General features: G+C 35.9%; 1 protein-coding gene across 1 annotated transcript; it reads left to right on the top strand.

The window, feature by feature from the left end:
• The first annotated feature begins 446 nt into the window (after window positions 1–446).
• LOC128558261 (splicing factor Cactin-like) lies at window positions 447–12,685 on the top strand. Its single transcript, XM_053547157.1, has 8 exons — window positions 447–607; window positions 2,466–2,494; window positions 5,290–5,358; window positions 6,318–6,414; window positions 7,069–7,317; window positions 8,577–8,646; window positions 10,744–10,797; window positions 12,323–12,685. Exons 1-8 carry the CDS (start codon window positions 447–449, stop codon window positions 12,560–12,562), a joined length of 969 nt encoding a protein of 322 aa, XP_053403132.1. The 3' UTR covers window positions 12,563–12,685.
• Window positions 12,686–13,500: the final 815 nt, after the last annotated feature.

Raw genomic sequence — 13,500 nt, 5'->3', positions numbered from 1 at the left:
TTAACAAAAGCCTAAATAGACAAGGGGATGAAAATTCCTTTCAGTTTCTTCTGGATTGGTTAAAAAAGAGAATTCAATCTGAACATGCTAAATCAAAAGAATAAAGTACTAGAAATAAAAGACAATGATTTTACACAGTGCTAAATATGCAATGTGCCTTAGTCAGTATCAAAAATTCTTTCATTAGTCAATTTTCAGACATATATGAATACGACCAACATAAATACAAATAGAACAGAAAACTAACACACATATAACAACAAACGCGTCCAATTAATTGCAGAATATCAGTGTTATGTTAAGAATATAACCGCAATTGCGCTCTAAAAAATAATAAACTTATCATTACCTTTGGTATCTAAGAATGGTTGTTAAATACGTTTTATAAATGCATGTCATTAATAAGAAATATGTGAATAATCAGTATATCTGCAAAACGAGGCCTGATGGGTAGTAGTAACGGGATGAAGAGAGCAGCACAGGGCGATAAGAATTTTCAATGCAACGAGCGGGCAATGAAATGGGTAGCACTGAAGATATTTCCAACGGGGAAATGCAGAGGGGATGGCGCGCAGTGGGGCTGCAGCGGAGGAACTAGACGACTAAAGTGAGTGATATCGCAACAAGCGATGGACTAAAGTAGTGATTTGGTGTGCTTTGTAGTGTTGATGGTTTTTACACTACAAGGTATACCATTGGAAGGCAGTATATGGCGCAAGTTAAGCGGTCGGATAGATCGCAACAGCCTTGCATAGCGTGTTTTACGGAGGTGAAAGAGGACCGCAGACAGCGAAACCGCAGGAGTCGTAGCAACGCGTTGTCGCGTGTGGCAGCGGGGAAGAATAATGCGGGTAGGAGTGGGGTTGTATGATTTCGTGCTAATAGACTAGTACATAATTGCATTCTCATGATAATGAATTACTTGAATTTGTTTCCACAATTTATTTCTGGGGGTGCCTTACAAAGAGGAGATGTAGGGCCGAATGTAGATTGTGACCGAGTGGATCAGAGACGTGAGCCCGATGTTCTCCTGTGAGGATTGAGGCATGGCGACAGATCTGAGGGCTGGAGGTGGTTCTATTAGGATGAGGGGTGTTATGAGTGAGACATTTTAGGTATTGGATTATGTGAGTGGCTAGTAGTTCCCTACATCCTTCTCGTATTTTTTTAAATATAAGGGAGTATCAATCCCTGAATACTGCAAGTCAAGTCGTTCTATATAGTAAAAAAGTCTCCAACAGCATTTATAACACGTCCGATTTTTCCTTTTGCAAAGAACTTACGCACAAGTTGATGGTTATCAATTCTGTTGTGCACTGGATCTCTGTCAATTGTTCCTCGCCAAAATCAATGCAATATCGGAACTGTTTCGTTTTTTTTTCATTTGCTAAACATATCATGAGGAATACATTACTAAATTTCTGCCTGCGCGTGATAAAATCAGGTTGGTAATTGTCTGATGAATGCGGAAAACTGATTGCAGAGATATATTACGTGTCATGACCTCTAACACTCTTAGCCGAGACATGCATTGGCGAGTCTGCACGATATCCTTATCCTGTATATTTCGATGGACAAGCTTGAAATTTAACGCTTCGAGAATAATGTTGAGGAATTGTCTTTTCGAAGCGTCAGGACATTATGTATATTTTTCTCTGTATCTGTAGGTTAACCGATTACAAACCAATACTGGCGTATGGCTTCAGAGGGGGGGGGGGGGGGTGCACTCTAATCGTGAGCCAGAATGGCACTTCTTGAATGCCTCGACGGATTCCGGCACATACATTAGATCACTTCCGAATGATTCCATCCACCACTGTCTATACAAAGAACGAGTTTTTTAAATTGATCCCTGCTCGCATTATCAACTTCAAAAACATTGCGTCGGTCAATAGCTAATACCTACTATGTTGATTTTCTTGCCCATTACCGAACAAAAAATAAAATTTGTATTGTGTAGTTTTTTATTGTATTTTGAAATTGTTTGTAACCTGATTTCCAAGATGTATTTTTTGGTCACACGTACAGTCTTTATATTTCACAGGTTGATTTTACGTCCGAGGTCTTAGCCTAACTAAGTAGTCACAGGTGTTCTATTGCCGCAACCATACCCTCCACTTATCATGAACAGCAGCGTCAGCTGTTGTACACTCGCCGTGCTAAAAAGTTGTTAGTTGTAGCTCCTGGAGCATCTTATTTTGGTGACACAGTCCTCGTCGCGGGATCAGTAGTCCCTTCTTGATGAAGCGCGCCCTTGTCGTTGTATTCGTTCAATGGCGGTCACATCCGTCCCAAATCTGGGTCCCAGATGGCAGATTCCATACTCTAACGTAGAGTGTACGAGGGAGATTTATGCAAAATTCCCTGCAGTCGTGCTACAATTTCGGAGTTGCGCCGTAAAATCCAAGTAGGAATTGGGCTATCCTTCAGATGATAGTGATATGAGTGCCCCCTGTAATCTTCAGATATGGTGACACCAAGGTATGGATTACAGGTACTTGTTGAAGAAAGGTGTCGTTTAGCTGGTAGAAGTGAGATGATGATTGACGGATGCTGAGGAATGAAGCATTTTCTTGCGTTGAATCTCATGCCCCAATTTCAGTCCATTTTTCCAGTTGAAGCAGATCGTCATGAAGTATGGCATGGTCCCTGGCTATTTCGGATGAATCTATACAGAAGGCAGTCGTCTGCAAAGAGTCTTACTTGCGACTTGACCCATTCAGGTAGATAGTTAATTGATATGGTGACCTCGAGGAAAAGGCAGTGGTACTAAGACTTCCCTGCGGCCCGCCAGATTCTACTTTGACGCTCTTGAGTGTATTCCCTTCACAATACACGTCCATTTTTCTGTCTGTCAGAAGATATCGAGCCAGTATTGTTCAGTTCAACTTCTGATGCCATAACATTCGAGTTTGTGGAGTAGCTTGTCGTGAAGCACGGTGTCGAATGCCTTACTACAATCTTATGTTTTAAATGAAAATGCCTAGACTGAAAATAGTTCTGTTGCCAAAATTGTTTTTGCTGAAACGATTACCACACCTAAAAGATTTATGTCGAAATAAGTTACAACCCGAATGTTAAAATGTCGGTATCCGGGCGGACGGGTTTTAACACCGATATCAAAGCGTTGAAGATTGAGACTTCGTGTAAGAAACGTCCTTGTTATATCAAAAATTATGGTCACAGAGACAAATATAAACACGAGCGTAGGTTCTAGATCAAGAGAAAAATTCGATCAAGAAAGAAGAAGGCACTACAGGTAATAGTTTAAGGTGGAAATCTCGTGTTGTCGACAGTAATCACAATAATATTTCGGATATTTCAGTAAACATTCGATAATCACTAATGTTGAGTACAAAGTCAATGCTTTTCTGTACAGAAATAGGAAGTGGCTAGATATTTTTTGTGACATTTCTACCCTAGCCTCATCTAGGTTTAATTGTAGTCCTAAATATCAAGACCCAACAAGTCCGACAAATTTGACTCCATCCTATAAATATTAAGATATTTTTTTCATAATATCATATGGGCAAAGTCCTCAGTCGCGTCCAAACACTTGAAAGACCAAAACAGTGGAGGAAATTTACTGTGAAATTTCATCCGCGCTGACGCTTTAACATCTAAGGTATAAATCCTGATTATGTCACGAAATTGGCCGTATAAATTTCAAATAAAACATAATGTATCGAACAATTCCTCATTGAATTTATGTATAAGGTATCAAATAAAATTACAAAATTACGAAATATCGTTGTGACATATATACTGTACACGATCAGTGTTTAACGCGTCTAACACAGCCTATGCACAATCGCTAAAACTACACTCTAATAATACCTAATAAAATTTTACTGTGATTTATCCTCCATTAATTTGAACATTCGAAGAATTGACGATAAGGATGGCCACGTCATAAAGTAATACAATCCTAAACGTCAAATTATATAGACTAAGACCCGACAAGACTCGTAACACAATCCGCTCAATTTAAATGTAATTTGCTAGTGGTCTGAGAAATAATGCATTATAATGATGCTTTATAAAAAGCACCAAAAGACGGTCCCGCACCCCAAATCCAGCACCCGTTAACTGTGTATAAAAAAAGAAACAATGTTTTTAATTTGGCAGTGCTGCATTACATGGTGACATTTGCTTCACCTGCTTTCATTAATTTCATCTAAAAAGATAATGCCAAACATTCATATGCCACCAACATCCGACACATATATCAGGTACAGTTACTTAGATTAGATCAATTACATATCATCGTTCTATTCTGAGAAATAAGTTTTTAAACACTTGTCAAAAATTGACCAGTTGCCGTCATCATAAACAAAAAATTGTGAGTATTGGAATGTCACAACTAAATAGCCCATTCCAAAAGCTTCTACAAATAAAATACAACTGTTTGTGTGTAAGATTAACAAATACATATGATTTATTAGCCTAAGCATAACTTGCATAACTGATAGAATGCAATTTAATTTGTTTCAAATCTATGACACTATTGTTTTGCCATTCACTGTCATATTAGAAATACTCCTCCTAAGCAAGCTAAGTATTTGAACCAAAACAGCAAAATGATCAGTTGTCACAAAATAATGCAAATTTAACAATATGTGAAACAAAATCAAATAAGTTCGCAAGGCATGTGCCAGGTCAAGAAGATTTTGTAAATAATAAGTATAATAGAAGGCTCCCAGATTCCAGTTTATTCATCAATGTAATCTGGTTGCGATTTTTCATTAGAGGGGATAGGGGTTGCAGTTTGGTAATACCAATACCCAACTGGAAGTTGGGCAAGGTCTCCGAAATTTGGAAATTAACCAGACAATAATTATGAAGCGTTACAGTCTTTTTTTTTGTGACTGAATAATACAACATCTTTTACTCATGAACCGCTGATACTCACTTGAAGAATACAACACACCAAGTGCGCTCAAACCCACATCGATGAGGGGCAAGTGATTTTGAATTCGGCGACGTAAACCACATGACACAGAGCCCCTAAATTTAAATTTACTATAGATGCACTAATCTGCATAGATCTGCATGTTATAAAATAATTACTCTAAAACCTAGACCAGACCAAACGGTAATTTATTAGATAAAATTGATATAGAGGTCTGCATTCATAACTTAAAAATTAGGAAATGCACGGGATTACTTTATCATTGAGTGTAACCTAGCCTATTGTGTTCATGTTATGGGTGTAACTAGAGCATCTTGTGTTATATAATAATTTTTAGTTTACTCACAGAAGACTTTGTCCTTTAATTTTCATTACAGACTCAGAAAGTTCTGAAGACAATGAATTCACGACACAGAGGGAAGAAAGCAGCGCCATAAAAAAAGTAAGTATCCCAGTAAAATATATAGAGAATATTACATGAAGAGTCATTTCATATGAATTTATTAAACGAGTTGAATAAAATAATAAAATGCAGCTCTGCCGATCATTTTTTATTCAAATTATTCAACAACGTTAATAAATTCAATGTGGAAAGTCACAGATGTATATCTTTTATCACAGTTATCCTTTCCTGGCGAAAACATCAAAAATTCGCTTTTCTTTTACTATATAAACAAGTCAATTTGACCAACGCCTTACGTACTAAAAATGACGTCGACGTCAAATCTAATTACACAAGTTGTATTATCATTATTTAATTTTAATGGCTTTTATTAACACTCCTTGCGACATCAACATGTGATAAAGGATGTCCATCTGAAATTATATCAACAGCAACCCATGCCTTGGGGTGTCTTGTATCTTTTAGTCTTATTTTGCTTTTATCTCTTGGACCTAGAAAAATAAAATCTGAAACTTTTTTGCCTAAATATTATTGCATAAAATGTGTTTTCAGAACCTCTTGGTTTCATTTGCACTGTAATAATTTCCTCTGATTTAGGAATGGACTAGGGCGTTTACAACTTGAGGGATAAATGCAATTTTAAAACAACTAAATTTTGAATTGTGAAAAAGCGATATTTTTTTATTAAAATTTACATGGAAGAAAAATGCCATAAATGTGTCAAGTTTTAATAAACTCCTTGTGTTTTCAATGATTAAGTTCCATAAGGTACAGTCTTTGGTGGAAAAAGTAAAAAACAAAAAAAAAAAGATTGTAGTTTTGAAATTGGAAAAAACAACAATAATTTGCCACAATACAGTGTACACTTCCAATTTATTATGTACACTGGATTAACTTAATAAACAGCTTATTCATTCTAACTAAAATTGATGGAATTAATTTATGAAATCAGAATATTATTATTTTTATATTTGTATGTTATGATGTTTATTCCTGGATCAGGACCGATTCATCAAGGATTCAGAACACAGTTCACAGGGTTCAGAAAATTCACACAAGAGTTCACAAGATCGCAGAGAATCCACAAGCGAACACAAAGGTAATAACTAACTCAAAGGAACTTCAAAGAACTTTGAAAGAGGATGGTTGTTTGTTCCCGTGTTTAGATATAAACAAATTTGCACCAAGTTTGGGACAACTCCAGATGCAGCATATGGTGCCAGTGTTGAAGTGAAACTGTAAAAATACAATGATAACAAAGATAATATATCCGTTTTATCTTACATGCGAAAAAATATTTCCTTTTTATTTGATTAACATTTCCAAACTGGAACCATATACCCACATAACAACACATGCATTTTTGTCATGACATCACAATATCTGTATTGAAAGAAGCTTATTCTTTTAGATTAAATATATGATGGAGCATTATAAGGTCAACTTTCAAAAAAAAAGTAGAGCTTTTGCACTCGCCCAGCGTAGCCATTGGTTAAAGTTTTTGATAAAGTCAAATATCTCTGTTACTATCAAAGCTATTGACTTGAAACTTAAAATAGTTATTTACGATCAAAGTCTACTCTTTTTCCTTAATGTTTTGATTGTATTTGATGGTTATTCAGATGTATCTTAATGAATTTTTTAATGTTTAGAAACTGATAGAACAATGTCCCAGAATATATAGTTTCAGATGCGTTTGTTTTGATTTACAATTTAGTTTCCTGCTATGTACTTTCGTGTTTTTTTTTCTCAGGTACAACCATTCTGATAGTTCTCAGGAGAGCAGAAGTCCATCTGATTCAAGGGAAAGAAAGAGAAAGAAAGACAAAAAGAAAAAGAAGCACAGATCAAGGTCAAGGTCACCTGTAGTACGAAAGAAGAAAAGACGTGAAAAAAGCAGTGAATCATCAGAAACAGATGATGATAGTAGGGATAGAGGAAAAATGTCAAGGTCATCTCGGTTGAGTCAGGAAGAAGTTGACAAAATGCGGGAAGAAATGAGGTTTACCTTTTAAACTTTTAGACTGCCTATCTTCTCATAAAGAACTCTTATTGTAAATTTTAAATGGTTGAAATGAAAATGATGATGTCTGATTTTACAGATAATTTAATGCCTGTAAAGCGAGATGTATTACATGTGTGATACTGTAGTTAATTATCGATATTTGAATATTTTTGGTGATATTCCTTTAATATTAGTATGTCTTTATTAAATTTGCACTTGACTTGTATGAATGTAGGACGAAAGCCTCCCCATCCGCTGGTCAGAATAACATAGCCATACAAAATCCCCATTTTTGTACCTATCGAACAACGAAGTTGTAAGGGGGGGGTTTCAGGTTGTATGCCTGTCCATCTGTCTGCTGTCCATAGACACAATCTTGTGCGCACCAACTCTCCTCATCCTCTTTACACAATTTAATGAAATTTCACACAAGTAATCAGTAACAACAGTATTTGTGCATGGTGGTTCTTTCAGAAAAAAAAACGCACAGTTTCGGGACTTTGTTTTTTGTTACTATACTATATACTTAGAGTCTGCATATGCAATCTTGTGCACGCCTAATCTTCTGAGCCAATGCACACAATTTAATGAAACTTAACACAGTTGATCAGTAGGTTCTTTCAGAAAAAAATTCTGCACAGTTATGGGACTTTGTTTTTTGTTAATTTACAATATACATACAGTCTGCATATGCGGTCTTGTGCTCGCCTAATCTCCCGAACTCATGCACACAATTTAATGAAACTTCACACAAGTGATCAGCGCCAACCCTCGTTGTTCATGGTGCCTGTTAGGTTCTTTAAGATAAATATTCTGCAGAGTTATGGGACTTCGTTTTTTGTTACTATACTATATTCATACAGTCTGCATAATTATGCAATCTTGTGTGTGTGAAATTGCAATGTACTGTGTCAATGTGTGTGGGGGGTGGGGGCTTGGGTACATTCATCACCTTCAGTGAAAGCTCTAGTTTGATTTTGTTTAAAAAAAAAAGAAACCTTAAAAGAAAAAATGTCATATATAAATTATAGAAAAAATATAATTTATTAATTAAAAATAAAAAACTTTAAGGTGATGACTGTCCATTTGTAAACATAAATAATTGAAAAAAGGAATATTATTTAATCATATGAAAAAGTAAAGGGGGCATTATTTTTTGTCTGCCTTGATCAGTAATTCAGCTGAGCAGCAAGATTACATTGGTATGTCAGAATTGACCATGATGGGTCTTCATTTACTGTACTTGTATATTTCAGGAGAAGAAAAGAAATCATTAAAGCAACAGAGGCCCCTGAGGAGAAAAGAGCTCGAAGACTTGCTAAAAAGGTACACCATGTAAAATTTTGTCTTTTTATTTGCCCTGGAAATGGAAAGTATGGGATCATCTTCTGCAGCAGGCATGTGGCAACCACAAAAGTTGTCCTCTCCCTAAACTTGAGCCGTTCTTATCCAGTGTTCACCAAAACACCAGATCTCCTGATATACTTCTGTAATTGATTTATTTGATGCATTCATATATGTCATGCATAATCTCCCAGCTTTTTAGCTCACTTGTCACGAAGTGACAAGGTGAGCTATTGTGACCGCTTGATGTCTGTCGTCAGTCGTGCGTCGTCCGTCGTGCGTCAACAATTTGTAAAAGAATCTTCTTTTTTGAAAACCACTGGGCAGAATTACACCAAACTTCACAGGAATGATCCTTGGGTGGCCCCCTTTCAAAATTGTTCAAAGAATTCAATTCCATGCAGAACTCTGGTTGCCATGGCAACCGAAAGGAAAAACTTTAAAAATCTTCTTCTCAAAAACCAGAACCCTAGAGCTTAGATATTTGGTGTGAAGCATTGCCTAGTGGACCTCTACCAAATTTGTTCAAATCATGACCCTGGGTCAAAATTGACCCAGCCCCAGGGGTCACTTGATTTTACATAGGAAAATCTTAAAAAATCTTCTTCTCAAAAACCAGAAGACCTAGAGCTTAGATATCTGACATGTAGCATTGCCTAGTGGACCTCTACTAAAGTTGTTCAAATCATGACCCCGGGGTCAAAATTGACCCAGCCCCAGGGGTCACTTGATTTTACATGGGAAAATCTTCAAAAATGTTCTAAAAATAAACCAGAAGGCCTAGAGCTTAGATATTTCACATGTAGCATTGCCTAGCGGACCTCTACAAAATTTATTCAAATCATGACCCCCTGGGTCAAAATTGACCGCGCCCCAGGGGTCACTTGATTTTACATAGGAAAATCTTAAAAAATCTTCTTCTCAAAAACCAGAAGCCCTAGAGCTTAGATATTTGACATATAGCATTGTCTAGTGGACCTCTACTAAAGTTGTTCAAATCATAATTCCGGGGTCAAAATTGACCCTGCCCTAGGGGTCACTTGATTTTACATAGGAAAATCTTCAAACAATTTCTAAAAATAAACCAGAAGGCCTAGAGCTTAGCTATTTGACATGTAGCATTGCCTAGTGGACCTCTACAACATTTCAAATCATGACCCCCGGGGTCAAAATTGACCCCGCCCCAGTGGTCACTTGATTTTACATAAGAAAATCTTCAAAAATGTTCTAAAAATAAACCAGAAGGCCTAGAGCTTAGATATTTCACTTGTAACATTGCCTAGTGGACCTCTACAAAATTTGTTCAAATCATGTCCCCCAGGGTCAAAATTGACCCCGCCCCAGGGTTCACTTGATTTTACATAGGAAAATCTTCAAATATTTTCTAAAAATAAACCAGAAGGCCTAGATCTTAGATATTTCACATGTAGCATTGCCTAGTAGACTTCTACAAAATTTGTTCAAATCATACCCCGCACCATGGGGTTACTTGATTGTACATAGAAAAATCTTCAAAATTTTCTAAAAATAAACCAGAAGGCCTAGAGCTTAGATATTTGACATGTAGCATTGCCTAGTGGACCTCTACAAAATTTATTCAAATCTTGACCCCCAGGGTCAAATTGACCCAGCCCCAGGGGTTACGTGATTGTACATAGGGAAATCTTCATAAATTTGCTAAAAACAAACCAGAAGGCCTAGATCTTAGATATTTGATATGTAACATTGCCTAGTAGACTGCTACAAACTTTGTTCAAATCATGACCCCCAGGGTAAAATTGGCCCCGCCCCAGGGGTTACTTGATTGTACATCGGAAAATCTTCCAAAAATTTCTAAAAATCATCAGTTTGACATTTGAAACATGTAGCTCATATTACTCAGGTGAGTGATCCAGGGTCATCATGACCCGCTTGTTAAACTTGGCAATAATTAGAACAGGTTTTAGTATACAAATAAGAGTTTGCAGCAATTTAGACTATATCAGTATATTAAAAAGACTTGGAAGATTTGCAGTTGTGTTGTTGATGAGAAATATTCTATGCTTTTTACTGTACATTTACAATTCTAATTTCTTACAGGAGGCCAAAGAGAGAAAAAGAAGAGAAAAGAGTGGCTGGGATCAAGAATATATGGTACACTGTAACACACGTACTGTGAAATCATTAATATTTGTGGGGGACTAATTTTCGTGGCTTTCGTGGTTGAGTCAATCCATGAAATTTAAGTAAAATTTCCATTCATTTTATGTTTAAAAGTTGAAATCCATGAATTTATATCCCTACAAAATTGCCTTTTTAACCAAAACCACGAAATTTCCTGTCCACGAAATTAAATTATTTTTCAGTATTTTGAATCCTTTATATTGTGTTTCACAGTTGTAATTCTAAAGGTTTTGCTCCATTGTTGACCGTCACTCGAATAAAGTGTCAGTCTGATTTAAGTCAAGCAATGGATTTCTTCAAAACTATAACATCTGATCATTTTTTTTTTAAATATAACTGTTTAATACAGTAAATCTCAGGTATAAGGAACTCGGATGTAAAATTTTTTTCCCCTCAATTATTTGTCTTCAGTAATTCATATGAAAATCTTTGGATACATCCAATTTGGGAATAGCAAACACATTTTGGTCCGAAAGCAGTAAAACGGTGCAGAAAAGAAAATGGTTTTAACAAACAGTTTCACATGCATTATTTTATCATTTCCTGTTAATTTTAATTATTCTTTTCAGTAGATACCATATTATTGAATTTGAAATGTATGTAGCAACAATTGGGTGCTTTATTTTCAAAAATTGGACTTTACGTTAAAATGTGTATATGTGGAAAATGTTGCTTAAATGGGATTGTCTTCATTAATACAAAAAATGATGAAAAAAGCACCTTTGAACAATGTAAATTTAAGCAGAATTCCAGTCTGTTCTAAAAACCATAAAAATATACATTTACAGTCTGATCTCTGTTGAAGATGACATTGAAACAGGGATGGCTTGGCTCTAAAGGCCTCTTGTTTCTTTTCTGAATTAACCCTTACCCTGCTAAATTTCTATAATGAACTTGTCCATCTTTCAATTTGGACAGTACCATTAACTGTTAAAAAGGGTTGCATACCAGAAAGATACTGACTGAATGGCGAACAGTGCAGATCATGATCAGACTGCAAGGATATGCTGGCTGATCATGATCTGGACTGGTCGCAAAGGCAGAATCAATCATGTCCAGTATGATAAGGGTTAACATTTGAATACAAATGACCTCTTATTAACTTTTCAAACCCTAGTCATAGTGGATAGGTTTCATTTTGATAGCCTCTTTTCAGTAGGTGACATTAAAGATTTACTTTGGCAAAACTTACCAATCATGCAATCATAAATAGAATTGTTATCATGTAGGGGAAATTTTCTATGCTAAACATTAAAGAGAATTTGGAGATACAGTGAAGAATTTCAATATCTCCCTCACCTTGTGTGACCTTTATCTTGGTAAATGTTTGTGTAGACATCAGTTAAACAAATTCAAGAGACACAACACTAGAAAATTGTATATCAATGGCTACACATTAAAAGAGTTTGGAGAAACTATGAAGAATTTAAGTGTTAGGTCACAACAGACAGCTCTTGTTATATAGTTGATTATTTTTCTGATGTTTTGGTTGCAGGGTTACACAAATGTAGACAATCCATTTGGTGATGAACATTTAACAGAAACATTTGTCTGGTCAAAGAAGATATCAAAGGAGGGAAAAGAAGCATTAGACCATGAAGAAATTCACCAGATGACCAAGAAAAAGATGGAAGAAACCAGAGTATATAATAAAATTAAACTTTTGATCTATAGTCAGTTGAGGGAGAAACAATGTCTGGCTGTTAAAGGCAGGTGGCTGTTGAAGACAAGATGAAATTAGAACAAAAAGTCAAATTTGGAAGTCAGCTAAAGTGAGATCAAACTATAGGTGGATTGTGATTGTTGTTGACCTGGTACAATGTAGTGTGCATTGAAGGTGAACATAACATCCCAATGAGTATTGCCAATAGTTCCCTCAGCTATCATGCATGTAGTCCATCACGCTATCAGTTTTAGATAGGCTACAAAAATGTATTTCTCCTTTAATACTCTGTTGTTAATCAATTTCCACTGACTTCTAAGCTCACCAGAGCACAACATGCTTAAAATGAGCTATTGTGATCACTCACTGTCCATCTGTCATCTGCCTGTCAACATTTCCAGTAAATGACATCACCTGTAAAATCACTTTGTGGAATTTGATAAAACTTGGCATAGATGTTTCTTAGATGGTACGAGTAAAAATAAATGAGGTCTTCAAACAAAATCTCCTCACGAACCACTGCTCCTACTTAAAAAAGTTGTATAAATATTCTTTGGGTGACCTACCACTAATGTTCAGATTGTTATGATTGATAGAAAAATATGGCTAGAGGAGGCATTGTCACCTTTCTTTTGTACACAGAGTGAAAAATCTTGTCACAAACTTGTTGGCTCAAAATAACGTTACACAGTGATTTTTTGGTGACCCTCTGTCAAGATTTTCAATTTTTTTTATGCCCCGAAGGGAGGCATATTAGTTTTCAACTGTCCATCTGTCAGAATAATTTGTATATTTAATATATTGACAACGTAACACATAAGCACAGATAGTGCTTGACTCCCTTTTCATGCTATCATTGCTATAATTATTGTTGAATTGCTGTTAATAATAGAATTTGGGTCATTTATGGTTGATTTGGGTTCATTATGTGGATAGCTGGGTCCCAGCTTCGCACATTATATCATATACAAAAGTTAAAGGGAACCAGATATTTAATAGAGCAGGTACTC

Source organism: Mercenaria mercenaria, chromosome 7, assembly GCF_021730395.1.
Source record: "Mercenaria mercenaria strain notata chromosome 7, MADL_Memer_1, whole genome shotgun sequence".
NCBI classification, from domain to species: Eukaryota; Metazoa; Mollusca; class Bivalvia; order Venerida; family Veneridae; genus Mercenaria; species Mercenaria mercenaria.
Note: the sequence above shows the minus strand (reverse complement) of the source record. Positions and strands in the feature narration are given on the sequence as shown.

Excerpts from the sequence above, each read along its gene's own strand:
- LOC128558261 (XM_053547157.1), top strand. The coding sequence starts at position 447 with ATGGGTAGTAGTAACGGGATGAAGAGAGCAGCACAGGGCGATAAGAAT. Across the intron at positions 6,415-7,068 it reads ATCCACAAGCGAACACAAAG|GTACAACCATTCTGATAGTT; the intron begins GTAATAACTAAC and ends TTTTTTTCTCAG. Across the intron at positions 10,798-12,322 it reads GCTGGGATCAAGAATATATG|GGTTACACAAATGTAGACAA; the intron begins GTACACTGTAAC and ends TTTTGGTTGCAG.